This window comes from Aptenodytes patagonicus, chromosome 7 (genome assembly GCF_965638725.1).
Source record: "Aptenodytes patagonicus chromosome 7, bAptPat1.pri.cur, whole genome shotgun sequence".
Classification (NCBI taxonomy): domain Eukaryota; kingdom Metazoa; phylum Chordata; class Aves; order Sphenisciformes; family Spheniscidae; genus Aptenodytes; species Aptenodytes patagonicus.
This window is the reverse complement of record NC_134955.1, coordinates 31,770,899-31,788,787: the sequence shown is the minus strand read 5'-3', so window position 1 is coordinate 31,788,787 and position 17,889 is coordinate 31,770,899. Positions and strand designations below refer to the sequence as shown.

Sequence of the window (17,889 nt, the reverse complement as noted above, 5' to 3'; positions counted from 1 at the left end):
AAGAATATTCAGACTTGAAGGACAGAAATAGAACAATTGGAGAGAACTGTTCAGAGAGCTAGAGTAGTTGCAAGTAAAATTAGGGACTTAAGAGAACTAAGAACCTCAAGTCAAAACACAAGTACTTTTATTAATTGTCTTATAAATATGAAATTACATTTTAGTCTGACTTCTGAAGGACATTAAGCTTATATAATCAATTGGGCTTCTTTCTCCCTCAGTAACTATTGAACCCTGATGACCAGTTTCAACAAGATTTTACCGAAGGGTAACAATTTCAAAGACTATTAAGTTGCTGCACTTTTTGTGACTATCAGCAGGCTAAGGAATGAATCCCAAACTTATTTCCCAACTAAGACAGGGAAACCCACTGCTGCTGCCGCTCTTTCCATTTGTTGGCAGCTGAACAGACATCAAGATTTGTGTATTGGCTGGCCTGTTGGCAAGCATGTAGTTGAAAATTAATCAGTGCGCGGGTTGCTCTACAGTAACATAGCACTTGCCAACTCTTGCCTCACAGTGTTTTAGCAGACCTCAAGGGAACAGAGATTACTGTGGTGGGTACTGAAAAGAAAATAGCAGAGAAATTCTTGGGAAACCATGGTTTCTTGGGTTTTATTGCTTGCAGAACTGACTTCTGATGTGGAAGAGAATTCTAGATTCACAGTAGAAGTGCTTAATCCTATTTTCTTTATATTTGTTTATTCATTTATCTTTATCCATGGGTCTACTTTTCTTGCAGTGGTGTGATGAAAGATTCAACTTCCAAGCTACGTTTTTACAGTGCTTGGCAAAACATGTGCCAAATATTTACTCAGCTGAAATGGACCCCTTGCTGGAGAAACAAGAAGAAATGGTCCAGGCAGCAATATTATACCCCCTGGAATGTTATTTGTTTGGGGAAGACCCAGATATATTCCTGGAGAAACTACAACAGAGTGGAACCTCCCAGCTCTGTGGGAAGGTGTTCAAAGGAGGGGAGACAACATACTCTTGCAGGTAAGAATGAAGGTATGTTATTGTGAATGTTCCCGTGTGAGATAATGCAGCAAAGTGGTTTAATAAAATTAGTCGTGCTGCTAACTAGTCATTGCTTGTGTCACGGTAGGTCTTTGCTTAACTGACAATGGCATTTCCTTCACATTTCAAACCACTTTAGAGTGAGGAAAATTGCATATGAAAAGCAGGCTCTGGCAGAGAAATGGGGAAGGAAATGGAATGGATACTAAAGGTACTGAAAGCCATTGGCTGAAGAGTTTGGATGATAGGGTATGAGTATGGGGTCTGTACCTGAATTGAGGGAGAACAAGCATAAAAATTTGTGCACTGTACAGTACTTGCCCTTTCAAAGTCTGAAACAGAATCCAGTAGTTCTGAGCATCATCAGTCCTTTGCTTAAGCAATAGCTGTGTGACCAATGGTCATTTTTTCACCTTCTTTCTTGTCCTGGAGTATATTAAAGATGGCAGCCCATTGATTTGATATAATTTATTTAATTAATTCATATTAATACAAATATATTAATTGATATGAATAGTATGAATAATAACATATTAATATTAAAAAGCCAGAGGTCTTTGTGGTGGATGTAAAGATTGCAACTGTGCTGGCAATTCTTTAGTATTAATATGGTCCTCCTGTCATCGTTTATTGTAGTTTTCAGTTTATTTTAAAAGCCTAGAAAATCTCATCAGAAATACCAGAAGAATATTTTTAAGGATGAAGAATATTATTATGGCTAAAAAATCCAGCCCTTAGAATTCAGGAAATGTCAAAATGAAAGCTCTCTGTAAACTTTATGAACTACTCTATAAGGTTTTAATCAATCACATACTCTTCAGCTTTTTCTAGGAATAAGTTAGTGTTGCGTATGAAAGGAGAATGGTCTTTGAAGAAGTCCTTACATGTTTGCTAGAAAGTGTATAGTGAATGCACCATTGGATTGTACGAAGGAAAAGGATGGTCAAGGCAGTGTAGTGCTGCTGTAACAGGAATAATTCTGTTCCTACCTCTGCAGAATTCTTGTATGATAGCAGGCAAAAAGACAAAACTATATTTCTCAGAGGTGGTCTCTTTTTCTTATTTTTTTGAGTTCCTGTCTTGCAAAAATGTGGTAGTATTTATACAAAATACTGTACTTACTACTGCAACTGAAGCTAAATAGATGTTTGCTTTAGGCTTCTAAAATGCTAAAAGTAATAGATACTCTGAAATATTAAAATCTAAATGTCTTGAACTGGGCTTTCAAATCTAGCAGTCATTTCTGACTTAATTTTTCTTTCTTTCAACTCACCTTGCAGAAGATTTATGGTAATAAATGAATGTTAGTGAAGTATTAAATTATTGTAATGATGTTTATCATCTAAAGGTTTGAAAGGAAATTCATTCTGTAATCAGAATTACCATACTGTTTTAGTTGTATTGTAAAGGAGGCTTGGACTAGATGTTGAACAATGGCGTAAAACAAAAAACTTGATATGTTGTCATTAAACACCTGTCATTCACATTTTGCATAGAATGAAACAGCATTTAAAGAAAGAATGATCATGTTTTAGGGGAAAAAAGTCAATATAAAAAAGCGTATGTATGTGGAGCATAGAAAAAAAAAATGGAATTGGATTGCCCATGAGTGTAATTCTGGATTTTCAGGTATTTGAGTGCATGACTGAAGCTGTTGAAATTAAATTTCAAAGTATATATTCTTTGGCTCATTTCGTAAAGGAATTCTCTTTAGATTTTAACTTCTAACTGTTTTAAAAGTTAGAAATATAACCTAGCGAAAGTGTAGCAAAAGCTTCATTAGCAAACTGGCTACAGTTGTTGGAAACAACAAAGGTTACTTCAGAGTCGTCATGGTTTTTAATAGCTGCTTATTCTTAGCAAAAACAGAAATGTGTTAGCAACAATTTTTGAAAGTGGAAATTAAGCATGTTTCTGGTAGAATCTGATATAACAGGCGCGAGTACATGGTTCAAGCGTAACAAGATTGGCTTTCATCTTTCTGTGACTTAGAGTAGCCAATGTTTCTATAATTTGAATCTGTTAGTCTCAATTTTTTTTTTCAAAGCAGCGTTTTCTGTTGTGCATGAAAATTCCATGTGTTTGTTTTAGAGAGTTTTCCAGTTACCATTTTTGTTGCAGAGACTGTGCAGTTGATCCAACTTGTGTACTCTGTATGGACTGCTTCCAGAATAGCATTCACAAGAACCACCGGTACAAGGTAGAAAAAATCTTATATTAAGAAATTGTACTTGTAGCTTTAGAGAAGATTTTTTGAGGATATCATAAACTGCATATAAACCATTAGTAATTTTTATTTAAAAAAATAAATCTGGGATCTACTAATTAGAAACATGAGAGAGAAATAATTAACTAACTATGTAAAGCCTCTTTTAAGAACAGTAACTTTCTAATTCAAGAACCAAAGGGCAAGGGAGTGTTTATGAATGCATACATTGTTATTCTCTTTGGCAATATCACAGAAGTGTATGTCAGAGCAAAAAGCTGTGACTGAAAATGACAGTCCTGTCCTGAGTCCCAGTCAGTACTGTTTGGAAATTTAGAATGAGTGTGCGTATACAAGGGCCATTACTTCATGTCACTGATGCAGTCTCTACATTTCCACTCTGTTCCTCCAGAACATATACTAGCGATAGGACGAGAGGAAATGGCCTCAAGTTGCGCCAGGGGAGGTTTAGATTGGACATGAGGAAAAATTTCTTTACTGAAAGAGTGGTTAAACATTGGAACAGGCTGCCCAGGGAAGTGGTTGAGTCACCATCCCTGGAAGTATTTAAAAGTTGTGTAGATGAGGCACTTAGGGACATGGTTTAGTGGACATGGTGGTGTTGGGTCGACGGTTGGACTCGATGATCTTAGAGGTCTTTTCCAACCTTAATGATTCTATGACTGTATGATTCTATGATTCCATTTAGATTTGCATAAACTACTTTGTGCTTAGTGTGGACTATGATGAAGTTTAAAACAAATGTTAAGCATCAATTTTTTTTTTTTTGTCAGAGAAGATTGTTCTAGAACTGGATCATCTTTTTCTGATATCCTTTTAATTCTCTTTGAGCCAAATCTATGTTATCTTTGAGTGATTCCCGTGTTTTAATTAAAGCAGGATCTTTTAAATAATTCTTAGCTAACTCACTGCCTATACCATCATCTACTGTTTCCTTCCCAGGCCCCCTTTTTTGCTTGCCCTGTTCACTGAGAACTCTAATTTCAACAGCCTTGGAAGCAGAAATGGAAGACGATATATTAAGTGTCATTTTTAAAGCTGGTCTAACTCTGCTGCAAGAGGCAAGAAAATGTACAGAAACATTATGTATTCAATCTAATTATCTTTCACGACCAAAAAGTGGGCTAGGTATTTTTTTTTTTGCAGCTATTCCTGTTATTCATTGACATGACATCCATTGAAGAGATTTGTCTTACTTGTGTTATCAATTGGTCATAAATCTCCTTTAAGTGGGTATGTTTCAATGAGAGACAGTTTGGAAGAAGGTCCTAGCAATCTCAAAATTAACTGTGACTAAAATACAGTATTCTGCCCCTCTGTATAAGTCTTTGTATACTGATCTGAAAATGTATTGTAAGTATTGATTCAAAGATGTACAAAACTGCTTGGATAGTACAAATATAACTTCCATATGCACACGTATGCACACACACACAGTTTACGGAGAGGTAAGATGAAAACCAGGGATAATAGACAATAATGATTACAGAGCAATTTGTAATCACAGCTGGGCTGAGAAGCTGTTGTCCTTTCCCTGTTTTTCAGTAGCTTCTTCAGGCAAAACATCAGCCTTGGAAATAGGTAGTCAGATGGGAGCAGATTTGCTGCATTTCCATTTTAAAGATGCAATCTGAAGAACACAGATTATGCTCTTAATAGATTCATAGAATAATTTAGGTTGGAAGGGACCTAAGGAGGTCACCTAGTCCAACCTCCTGCTTGAAGCACGTCTAATTAGATCAAGTTATTTTAAAATGTTTCAAGTAAATAACAAATTTCTGATGTCTTTTTATTGGGTCAGTTAGCTTTTTTGTAATTATTTTAGGATTGGGGATTTAGAGTAAGCTAAGGATAATTATTTTTGCCTGAGTTTCGTCTGAACTTTTGGCCAAAATGAAGGGTCAGAATTTGTACTTTTCTGCAAGTGTAATGCAAAGTTGAAGTTGCAAGAATGCATTTAGATGCTGATTATGTCTTATTTTCTTTGGTTAGAAGTGGAGGTACTGCTAAATGACTGTTTAATATACACATTCTTGTTTAGATTATTTTCAAACTTTAAGTAATTTGTAAAGAAGGGATTAAGCACCTTTGCTATAATTTTGCTAATAAAACCAGAAATTATTATTTTGCCATTTATGAAGCGTTTATTCATCAGTCATAGGCTTTTTTCACCTACTTTCTAGTTAAATTTAAGACTTGCATGCTTTTTTGCAGCGGCAACTGTATTTCCTCCTTTATTTTCTTCTCAAAAAGTTTACATCCCCCCCCCCATAAGTCTCCTTTTATCTAAAAAAAAGAAAAAATGTTGTGGTAAGTCCATTGGTTATGCAGTGACTCTTGTATTTTGTAAGTAGGTATTTATACTTGTGTTTGACTTAAATAATGCACATTTCTGTTTTTTCCTCTTGCTTTTTATGTGCATACTTTGTGACTGAAATGCATGTTTTTCACAGATGCATAGCTCCACTGGAGGGGGATTTTGTGACTGTGGGGATACAGAGGCATGGAAAGCTGGACCGCTGTGTACTAAACATGAGTCTGGAGCATCAGGTTCTGCAAAAGAAGTAAGAATATTGCTTAAAGTGAAAGAATACATATTGTAAATACTGCCTTTTTTAAAAAAAGTGCTTATTCCTGTATATGAAAGTATGTATATTGTATAATTCATGTAGCAGGTCCAATCAAGTTGAATCAGGATTTCCTTGGTCAAGGTGTTTGGGGTCAAAGATATATATTGGACGTCCTTTGTCTCCAAACAAAAGGCAAACCCAATAGAACAGTTCCATCTACCTGTCTCGTGCATTTGTCTTTGATTCGGAATTAAAATTGCAGTCTCTTGCTCTTTTCTTTGCTATGTGTATTACTCAGTTCTTATTTACAATTAATTGGTTTCCCAGTGGTTAGTAAATGTTTAGGTATAGTGCTTGATTTTAATAATATTTTCTGTTTTCCACATTACTGCATTACTGAACAATTTTTTTTGTCAGTTAATTCTGGTGTGTGATCTGTCACCATGACTAAGTCCCTATGCTTTAAAACTAACCTCTTATGCTAGGATGTCTCATGCTTATTGTACCTCATAAAGCAACATATTAACAAGAAATATGCCAAGTAGTTCTCAGAGAATGTAGGCAAATCAGTTGCTTCAGGTAAAATTGTTTTTTCAGAGTCTTACATTCTGAGATAATCAGGACAAAAAAACCTTAGCATTTGTCATTGCAAATAGCCCCCTGATTCCTCCTGGTTTTGTTGCAAAAGTACTGTTCTTTATGATCTGGCAAAAAATCAAATGGAAAAGGAATAAAGAGCACTGGTCTTACAGAAAAATGAGACAAAGTTTTCCTTCACTTGTTCATCCTTCAAAGAACCATGAATCTTAATGGATTTCAGAGATAAAAATAGTTGAAGCTCCAAGAAGGGGTCATCTGATTACCACTTGGAGCTTGTCACTGTAGTGTTCACCTGCTTCTACATCAGTAAAGTCTATTCTGCTGTGCAGTACTTATCCCTGAGTACTGAGCCAGCTCATATATGTGTGGCTGATACCTACATATTACTTACGAAAACCTGTAATCAAAAGAGCCAAATTGTTTCCTCAATGTTAGAATACCCAAAAATAGCTATGGTATGGTTAATTTCACTGCTGTCACCATTACTACATATGTGTTTAATACTTTTTCCAGCATGTTCTAGAGGTGTTTCCAGAATAAGAAACTAGCACAGTTCCTCTTTGGGAAGTATTCATTTTCATCATTGCGTTCTGAAGGAAAACAGGATTTTTTTGCAATGCTAGATTCCTGGTACTGCTGACAAAGACATACGGGAAGGTAGAGAACTCATGTGTCTACCAGCTTCAAAGCCACCTTTGGATACTATGGAAAATATGTTACAAGATGCTCAGTATCAGATTTCTAGCTGATTGCTGAGAGGTCCTTGTCATACCACGAAGAGCTTTTAGCAATGGTCTTAAGACAAAATATTCAGGTCTCAGTTGAGAATTAAGTGTTCTTCCACTTGAAAATTGTTTCCAGCCAAAGCACCTCCATTGCTCCTAGATAAGTGATAAATTCATATGCCTCAGGTGACCAGTTTGTCCAGTTTGTCTTACAGACAGTAGCTAGCGTATGTTATGGATTTCACCTGTGATGGCTCACAAAAAAAATCACACAGATACCTGGATGAATGTGGACCTATGAGGCACATTAAGAATTTTTTGGTTCCAACAACTCTGATCAGAGTCCCTAAAATGGTTTATGAAATGTTTACTTCCTGCTGGGGAACTTGTTTCTCTGCAAGGTATAGATTTTGATCTCACAGATCTGATATTTGTATCTGTGACAGCATATTCTGCTTCTTACCTCCCTTTCCTTTAGAACAGCTCTTTCATAACAATAAAATAATCAAAAAACAAATGTTAGGAAAACCACCAAAACCTTTATCAATTTTACCAAAAGGCTGTTTCCCTCTTGTTAAAACCATACTGTCCAAATTTTGTGGGCTTTTTTCAAAACCGTATTCAAACAAAGCTTGAGAGGACACTGCATGCATTCAGAGTCCGCAGCATTTTATTTCTGTTTGGATGAAGATAAGCTGCTCAGAATATTCTTCAGGCCATTTGTATCCAATAGAGATAAGGTTAAAGGATAGAACATATCAATAATGACAGCAGCTAACACAGTATCTCTTGGATTTAAACTTTATTGAGAACTATAATCATACCTGTGATGATAAGGAAACAGGGAACCTCCCATGCTTTTTTGAGTAATGTTTGTTTTCCAGTCTCCGATAAGGTCTTTGGTTGGTTTGCAGTGAATTTGTTTGATCGTCAATTCTGTCATGGAGCTGTGCAAGTCCAAAGCTGTTACAACTGCTGTCAAATAAACTGGAACATACTCCTATAATGAGTGCTACCTGAGAGTCGTGAATGATAGAAAACGTATAATTAAGACAATTATTTGAATTTGAAGAAGTAGAAAGTTACTTATTATAATAGTTCTTTGTTGTCAATATATGTAGTTATTATGCAGTCAGTATGTGTAGACTCCTTAGTGAAAGGGCAAAAGTACAACCACTACAGTAATGAAATGCATCAGTATATTAATATATACTATATGTAACTATTTGATAGATTGCATTGCATGACCATCTTCCTTTTTCAAAAATCCCTGACAGATAAGTCTTTTATTTATGACGAAGAGGCTTGTGGATGTTTGGATTACCTCATAGTTTGTTCTCTGTTTTGAGAATCAAGGACATTTATAATGTAGGAATTTTCTCAGCATATAGTGCTTATTAAAAGAAATAAGTTGCAAAGCGCATTTGGAACAGACATCTTGCATATTTCTTTTCCAGCATGTTTTCTGATAGTATAGAAGTTTGTCACATGCTTGTCAAACAAAAAGCACTCTTTTCTGTATGATCCTGACCAGTACTCCTTTAATTACTCTAAGTGCAGAGGATGTATCATGCTAGGGTGTTTATAAACTTATTCCGATCAGGTAAAAGCAAATAAGAAGAGGGATATGTTTGCAGTATGTTTGTCTGCTATGCAGAACGTGGTAAAAATGTGCTCAGGAACTGACTGCTATTTTTAAAAGGTAGATTAAGTTTAGAGTTTGATCTACAGAACAACCTCCTTTTAAAAATGAGCCCTTAGTAGCAGACAGGTCAATCTACAACATTGAAGATAAGCACCAGAGTCTTTCACATTTCTGAGATAATGAGGTGAGCTTTAGTAAAATACAGTATCCTTACGAAAATCCTAATGAAACTTTAGTTAAAAAAAAAAAAGTTTTACAATGAGGAGATATTTACAAAACTTGTTGGTATATATGTAACATCGGGCTCAGAAAAGCAATCCTTCATTTTAGAATCCCCACTCCAGGCTTTTAGGAGTCATCCATTCCCTACTGATTCCAAATTAATGTCTTCACTATGTCAGAAATATAAAAATCTTTTTGCTTAAATGTATCCTTAAAAACAGGTAACTTGAAGAATTTGTGTCTGAGATAAGGTAAAAATACTTCCCAGGCACATTTGTTTAAAAAAAAAAAAAAAAATTTGGTTGTTAGTTATTTTTAAACTTTGATATCTGAACATACTTTGTTCATTCTTCCACAGTTTTGTTTTTTGAAGTTTACTGGAAGCTTAAATAATTGCACATTTTTGGGCATAGTTCTGAGGCAATTTTATTTTTACCCTTTCAATTTACATTAGAGGTATCTTAATTTCATTTTACTGTAACTTCTATTCATGTGGCTAGCATTGGAGGTGGCATTGCATCATTTAACTTTTCACTATTTGTATAAGTGCAATCCCCACTTTTAATGCTTTATAAATCCTTTGATGTGGTTTCCTTTGATTGCTCCTACAGACTGAAGGAGAGCAGCATGTCTTACTACAAGGTTCTTGTTTGGAGTATCTCTGTGCACAGCTCTGCATTTTCCTCCAGCTCTATCATTTTTGCTTAACATATGTTAATGCTTAACAAGCCAAACTCTTAAGAAATACTGGAGAAAAAAATTTAGTGTATTTACAACTCAGTTCAATTAGATTATTCTTAGCACTATAGTTTTTTTAATTCTGCTCCAAACTTTAAGATGATGATAGCTTTGTCAGTCTGGGAAAAAAATAATTACCCCAGACGTTTACATTCTTAATTACCAAGATCTACCATGAGCTTATGCAAAATTAAGTATGTACACACAGTGATATTTATAGACTGTGATTTCATTGGCAGACATTTTAGATTGTATGTTTGACTCCAAATTATTCTTCTACTACTTATCAGGTCAGAAAACTGTTGTTCAGAGCTTTGGAAGCAATCGGTCATGTTAATGCATTTTTGCTTCTCTTCCGCTATATTTTTAGCTTTTCATCATATTGACACAACGTGATTTTACTTTTTTTTTTTTAAAGCAATCTGCTTCATAAATGGATAAATGTGACTATAGTTGATTTAAGAATTTTTCAAAAACATGATTCTTAGCTATATTAAACACATCACTCTTTCTGTTCTTTTATATTTAACATATGTCAGATAGTGTATTGCAGAGGTGAGTGCCCTTAGTACTTTGGGATTAAAAGTCACATGTGAAAAGCTTTATTCTTGGAAAGCATCTTTGTCTCTCATCTTTTCTCACTCTGGCAAACACATACATATTCAAATTTTGTAGGCAGTTTGGGTGATCCTAAAATTATAGGAAACTTTGTGTAAATACTCTAGAAAATATCAGCTTCTGTTTCTGTGTCATATTTGTATATGAAATTACTGGATTTAGTTGCATTAACATTAATAACATTATATACCATTTATATATGCATAAGCTGAAAGGAAGGTGGTATGTGGAAAAGGTCATCAGGGCCTTTGGATTAAAGCCCTGTTTTCACACAGTGTCGTTGCAATGTATCTATGTCTTGTACCTGAATATTGATTGCTTCTTTCTTAAGTGTGGCTTTGGTAATGATTTTCTTTGCTTATAACCTTAATTTCTCTCCTGCTTAAATGCTTATGGAAAGGATTAATAATGTTATATCATGTAGACAATTCACTTAATGAGCTTTATCTGGGTGGATGGGAAATATGTCAGTTCACAGGGATATTTTGAATGATTTCTAGATCTGGGATGGGATCTCTGAAAAGAACAGAGTTAGGTTTCCTTGGATGATTCTGTTCAAGGAGTGTCATAAATGTTCGCAGAATACCTGCACAGAAGAGCAAGCAATGCAGGGGAAGAATTTTGGTCTGGACTGCAAACTTTTAATATCTTCAGGTGTACAGAAAGCTGTTAACCAGCTTTTTTAAACTTAAGTTTAAAAAAAAAAAAAAATTGAAGGTTCCTGACACATCTGGTGAGGCCTTTCATAGTCTATTCCTGGATAAAAATTGGATGCGTAAAAAAGGTGGGTGAAACTGTTGGAATACTACTGAGAGCCCTTGGGATGAAATAATTTTGAAGAGATTAGGTGAGATTAATTTGCTTGAAAATCATGAAAAGGCTAATTTCCTGAAACAAATATAGTAATAAGGTATTCTACCAATCCTTTTTTCATTTTCAAAATTTCTTTTCCGTATTAATATTATCTCCTGTTTTACAGAATTCTGAATGTCAGTTGAATGAAGAAATTATGGAACACTCTAGGAGGGTGTTTCCCTCTGTGATAAAATACATTGTAGATATGCTTATATGGGAAGAAGAGAAGGAACTGCCTCCGGAGCTCACAATTAGGTAGGGAGTATTTCCAACTTTCTCTTCAAGGCATTAGAAACTTTGATAAAAATATTGCCTGTGGTATTCTTACACTCATGCAAACATATTAGTGCCAAAATCCCTGTAAACAGCACTGTAGTATTTTTGACCTACAGTTATATAGAGAAAAGCTTTTGATACTTCATGGGAAAAGCAGTGTGTGACTGTGCTCCATCAGTTGCTGAGGAGAGCTGCTCTGGAGCCGGCCTGATCCGCAGCAGAGCGGCAGATCTTGGCACACAGGGGGTTTTCCTGAGGCAGGGAAATGCCAGGGCAGCGGAGAGACCCGTCAGGAGCCAGCAGCTCTCATGAGAAACGCTGATGAGGCCTGGGCATTGCCAGAGCAACCATGACCACCCCCATGCCTATAAAAGGCAGCCTGGGGAGTGCTTGCGACCAAGAGCGCTGCAAACGGAGCAGGCAAACAGAGCGTGGCATGTCAGCCAGGGCATGGCATGGCAGTTTGAGTGGCAGGGTGCTCAGGAAGGGTGTAGTCACCCTACCAGCTCAAGAGGTGAGTTCAATTGGTGGTCATCACCCTCTCAGAAGGAGCTTAGCTATGGTATCCACCTGGCAGAAAGCTATGTCCTCTGCACTCGCCAGAATGGATGTGGCAACCCAGACAGAGCTCCCACAAAAACATGCAGCCATCCAGGTCTCAGGCTGCAGAGGGTGCCAGAGCCTTTCACTGGTAACAGATGGCAGTAGTGAGAACAGCTGTGTGAGGTGTGACCAGGTGGATGATCTGCTCAGCCTACAAGAGGAAGTAGAAAGGTTAAGGAGCATCAGAGAGTCCGACAAAGAGATAGACTGGTGGAACCATGTCTGCCCTCTCTTGAGACAGAAATGGGAACAGCCACCAGAAAAAAACCAAGATCAGGGGGATCCTGTGTCTTCCCACCAGGCTGAAGGCAGTAGCTTAAAGGAAAGGAGTGAATGGAGGCAAGTCCACGCTCGGGGCAGCAGGCAAAGCCCCTCCTTGCCCACCTCGCCTTCCCAGGTGCCTCTGTACAATAGGTGTGAGGCTCTGGATGTGGAAGGCCAGTCAATGGATGATGTGGATGATGGTCCATCTACACCAGAGGTGTTGCCAAGGTCAGAAAGGCCAACCCCCTTTATCACGACCACCTCCATGAGGAAGAAAAGGTGGGTTATAGTTGTAGGTGACTCCCTTCCGAGGGGAATAGAGGGTCCAATATGCCGGACAGACCCTCCTCTTAGGGAAGTCTGCTGCCTCCCTGGGGCTCAGGTTAAGGACATCACTAGGAAACTTCCTAGCCTGGTATAGCCCTCAGACTATTACACATTACTGCTCTTCTATGTGGGTGGCAATGAAGCCGCAACGTGTAGTCCAAGGTCGATCAAAAGAGACTTCAGGGCCTTGGGACGGTTGGTAAGGAAATCTGGAGCACAGGTTATTTTTTCCTCTCTCCTTCCAGTTGCAGGCAGTGACATTGGAAGAAACAGACAGGCCCAGTCTATTAATACATGGCTCTGTGGCTGGTGTCACTGCCACAATTTTGGTTTTTTTGATAATGGGATGGCCTACATGGCACCAGGCTTGCTGGTGTCAGATGGGATTCACCTTTCTCAAAGGGGGAAGAGGGTCTTTGCTCATGAGCTAGTGGGTCTCATTGACAGAGCTTTAAACTAGACTTGAAGGGGAATAATATCAGGCTTGCCTGTGACAAGCCATGGGATGACATGCCAAGGTTAGAGGGACGGGCTGCTAGTGAGGGCCCTCAGCCTATTGCTCTGAGACGTGCTGGCTACACTGCAGCACACCTGAAGTCTTATGGAGGTGAGCCAGGGGCTCCTGAGGTAATAGGAGCCAGCAGGGAAACACCAGTGAAATACCTCAAAGGAAGTAAGGGATGTTCCTCTAACAAGGTGACAAGGCCGACAGCCCAGCTGAAGTGCCTCTACACCAATGCATGCAGCATGGGCAGCAAACAGGAGGAGCTGGAAGCCACCATGCTGCTAGAAAACTACAACCTAGTTGTCATTACTGAAACTTGGTGGGATGAATCCCATGACTGGAGCATGGCTATTGATGGCTACAGGCTGTTAAGAAGGGACAGGTGAGGAAGGAGGGGTGGAGGCGTTGCCCTCTACATCAAGAAATGGATAAAGTGTGAAGAGCTGTCTTTGAAGAATAGCCACGAGCAGGTTGAAAGCTTATGGGTAAGAACTGGAGACCAAGGCAGCAAAGGGAACCTAGTGGTTGGTGTCTACTACAGGCTGCCTGATCAAGGGGAGCCTATTGACAAAGCCTTCTTACTCCAGCTACAGGAGACATCGCACTCGCAGGCTCTTGTCATGCTGGGGGACTTCAACCACCCTAACATCTGCTGGAAAAGTAGCACAGTGAGCTGTAGGCAATCAAGGAGACTCCTGGAATGCATTGAGGAGAACTTCTTAAGCCAGGTAATAGACAGCCCTACCAGAAGGGATGCAATACTGGACCTGTTGGTCACCAACACAAGTGAGCCAACTGGTGATGTCAAGATTGGAGGCAGCCTGGGCTGCAGTGATCGCGCACTGGTGGAGTTCGCAGTCCTGAGGGATATGGGTCAGGTGAAGAGTAAAGTCAGGACCCTGAATTTTAGGAAAGCAAAATTCCAGCTCTTCAAGGAGTTAGTCAATAGGACCCCCTGGGAAACTGCCCTCGGGGACAAGGGAGGCAGATCCCAAGGTAGAACAGAGCTGGCAGATCCTTAAGGACGCTTTCCATAGAATGCAAAAGCTCATGATCCCCAGGTGTAAGAAATCAGGAAAGGAAAGCAAGAGACCAGCATGGATGAGTCAAGACCTGCTGGTCAAACTAAAGGGCAAGAAGGAAATGCACAGGTAGTGGAAGCAGGGGCAGGTAATCTCGGAAGAGTATAGGGACGCTGCCTGGTTGTGTAGGGATGGGGTCAGGAAGGCCAAGGCGTGGCTGGAGCTGAACTTGGCAAGGGATGCAAAGAATAATAAGAAGGGCTTCTACAGGTATGTCAGCCAGAAAAGGAAGGTCAAAGAAAGCATACCCCCCATGATGAGCAAGACTGGCAAACTGGTAACAACGGACGAGGAGAAGGCTGAGGTACTCAGCAACTTTTTTGCTTCAGTCTTCACTGGCAATCTCTCTTCCCACACCTCTGGAGTGGATGGACCACAAGATGGGGACTGGAGGAGCCAAGTCCCTCCCACTGTAAGAGAAGATCAGGTTCGTGACCACCTGAGGAACCTGAACGTGCATAAGTCTATGGGACCTGATGAGATGCATCCCAGAGTCCTGAGGGAATTGGCTGATGTAGTTGCCAAGCCACTCTCCGTGATATTTGAGAAGTCACGGCAGTCAGGTGAAGTCCCTGGTGACTGGAAAAAGGGAAACATTGCACCCATTTTTAAAAAGGGTAGAAAGGAGGAACCTGGGAACTACCAACCTACTCTGTGCCTGGGAAGGTCATGGAACAGATCCTCCTGGAAGCTATGCTAAGGCACATGGAGGACAGGGAGGTGATTCGAGACAGCCAGCATGGCTTCACCAAGGGCAAGTCCTGCCTGACCAACCTAGTGGCCTTCTATGATGGAGTGACTGCGTCAGTGGACACGGGAAGGCCTACACATGTCATCTATCTGGACTTCTGTAAGGCCTTTGACATAGTCCCCCACAACATCCTTCTCTCTAAATTGGAAAGATATGGATTTGATGGGTGGACTATTAGGTGTATGAGGAATTGGTTGGATGGTCGCATCCAGAGGGTAGTGGTCAACGGCTCAATGTCCAGATGGAGGTTGGTGACGAGTGGCGTCCCACAGGGGTCCGTATTGGGACTGGTACTGTTTAATATCTTCTTCAGTGACATAGACAGTGGGATCGAGTGCACTCTCAGCAAGCTTGCAGATGACACCAAGCTGAGTGGTGCGGTCGACACACCAGAGGGACGGGATGCCATCCAGAGGGACCTGGACAAGCTCAAAAAGTGGGCCCATGTGAACCTCATGAGGTTCAACAAGGCCAAGTGCAAGGTCCTGCACCTAGGTTGGGGCAATCCTCGGTATCGATACAGGCTGGGGGATGAAGGGGTTGAGAGCAGCCCTGCTGAGAAGGACTTGGGGGTACTGGTGGATGAAAAGCTGGACATGAACCAGCAATGTGCGCTCGCAGCCCAGAAGGCCAATCATATCCTGGGCTGCATCAAAAGAAGCGTGGCCAGCAGGTCGAGGGAGGTGATTCTGCCCCTCTACTCTGCTCTGGTGAGACCCCACCTGGAGTATTGCGTCCAGCTCTGGAGCCCTCAGCACAAGAAAGACACAGACCTGTTGGAGCAGGTCCAGAGGAGATCCATGAAAATGATCAGGGGGATGGAACACCTCTCCTATGAGGAAAGGCTGAGGGAGTTGGGGTTGTTCAGCCTAGAGAAGAGAAGGCTCCAGGGAGACCATGTTGCAGCCTATCAGTACTTAAAGGGGGCTTATAAGAAAGGTGGGGACGAACTTTCAGCAAGGCCTGTTGCGACAGGACAAGGGGTAATGGTTTTAAACTAAAAGTGTAGATTTAGACTAGATACAAGGAAGAAATTTTTTTACGCTGAGGGTGGTGAAACACTGGCACAGGTTGCCCAGAGAGGTGGTGGATGCCCCATCCCTGGAAGCATTCAAGGTCAGGTTGGACGGGGCTCTGAGCAACCTGATCTAGTTGAAGATGTCCCTGCCCACGGCAGGGGGGTTGGACTAGATGACCTTTAGAGGTCCCTTCCAACCCAAACTATTCTATGATTCTATGAAAATGGAAAAAGATTATTGTGTGTCATGTTAAAAAGACAAATGGGGTCATAAAACAGCACAGAGAGGAAATAATAATGAAATAATCAAATAACTTAAAATCTCTTTTGTACTATGGTACATGGTTTCTGTGGCTTTTTCTGGTATAGATGGTGAGGGGGTGTGTGTCTTTGACATGAAGAACATGCTTAATTTTCTTCTATAATTTTTTTTTTGTATTTGACATTTTTCTCAAGTTACCAAGTGAGCTCTTGCTTGTATTGGATACGACACTATTTACAATTTTATTTTTATTTATATGATAATATATTGGCTTTTTCCCAGTAGAGAGAAGGTAGACAGCTACTACTGTGTCCTTTTCAATGATGAACATCATTCTTACGATCATGTCATCTATAGCCTGCAAAGGGCACTTGGCTGTGAACTCGGTGAAGCCCAGTTGCATACTACTGCCATAGATAAAGAGGTTAGTGCATTCTGGATATGGGAGAAGGTAACTTTTTAATCATTAAGAAGTGCTACTATAGTCTCTTGACCATAGAATCTTTGTTTCTGGGATGCTGGAGCTTGAGGAGCGAGAAAAGCATGTTGCGGAATAACTGTTAAGTTTTTAAACTGTATTAATTTTTTCTTCAGGACAAAACTCCAGTTTCTTGAGAAAGGGAAGAGCAGATTTATCTGAAGTTGCTCCTTTCATGTTTGACATATTTTCTTTACCTTTTTTGTTTCTTCTCAGCTGAGATTAATGTTTTATTTTAATTGTATTTGTCTGAAAAACATACAAGTCAGCAAAATGCATATTCAGTTATATTTAATCAGAAATGTACCTCACATTTTGCAAGAGTTTTTTTTTGCTTGTTCTGGTTCAGACTTCATTTGAAAATCTTAAAACTTCAAATTAAGCAAATGAAACCAGGAAGAATCTATGATGGAATGCGATGAACCTGACAATTTTACTACTTCATTTTTCAAACTAATGTCCCATGTAAAGACCTTACACTAGTAATGTAAATTTTTTTTTTCCACTGGGGGAGGGGAAAGCATGATCAGTGTTTGAATTATCTTGATTGCAACCATATTTTTTTACCTAACAAAAGTACAAAACTTACGTGTTTGCACATGGAGAAACTTTGTCTGTACCTGTATATGTATTTGTTGTACATTTAAATATAAAACATCTTAGTAATATTAGAATCCTTTTTTAAATCTGTAAAACCTGTGTTTTCTTTTTGTGTTTCTCTTTGTTCAGGTAATGAAAGTTTAGTATTTAGTAATTATAAGACTGACACTACTAACAAGTCTTGTCCAGCAGTTGCAGGTTTTGTAAAATATGTATATACATGCGTGCTTATAGAGTAACTCTTAAAGTTTTCCGTTATGAAGGTTCCTTTTGATTGAAACCTAAATTTTAGATCCAGAGTTGATCAGACTTTCCATTTTACAAAGCACCTGCTACAGCGCAGGACTAGGTTATATTGTTTTAATTATAATAGATCCACAACATAACAGCTGCTACTTCTCTTCTTGTGTGAAATTCTGCTGTGTGGAGAACTTGTTTTGGAAGCCCACACCTCTGATTTCCTTTGAGTGGAATTTGAGGTCTAAGCTGGACCTGTTCTTGGC

The 17,889-nt window shown here is 39.3% G+C and overlaps 1 protein-coding gene across 4 annotated transcripts in view; it reads left to right on the top strand.

Annotated features, from left to right (window-relative positions):
* UBR1 (ubiquitin protein ligase E3 component n-recognin 1) overlaps positions 1–17,889 on the top strand; it is a 77,828-nt gene that overhangs the window by 11,430 nt on the left and 48,509 nt on the right. For 2 of the 4 annotated variants that reach the window (XM_076344696.1, XM_076344694.1), the window contains exons 2-6: positions 743–999; positions 3,142–3,220; positions 5,701–5,811; positions 11,345–11,475; positions 16,594–16,732. In XM_076344696.1, the coding sequence (XP_076200811.1) occupies positions 743–999; positions 3,142–3,220; positions 5,701–5,811; positions 11,345–11,475; positions 16,594–16,732 (717 nt within the window). Of the gene's footprint in view, positions 1–742; positions 1,000–3,141; positions 3,221–5,700; positions 5,812–11,344; positions 11,476–16,590; positions 16,733–17,889 lie in introns of all 4 variants that reach the window. The other 2 variants (XM_076344695.1, XM_076344693.1) reach the window with 1 other exon arrangement.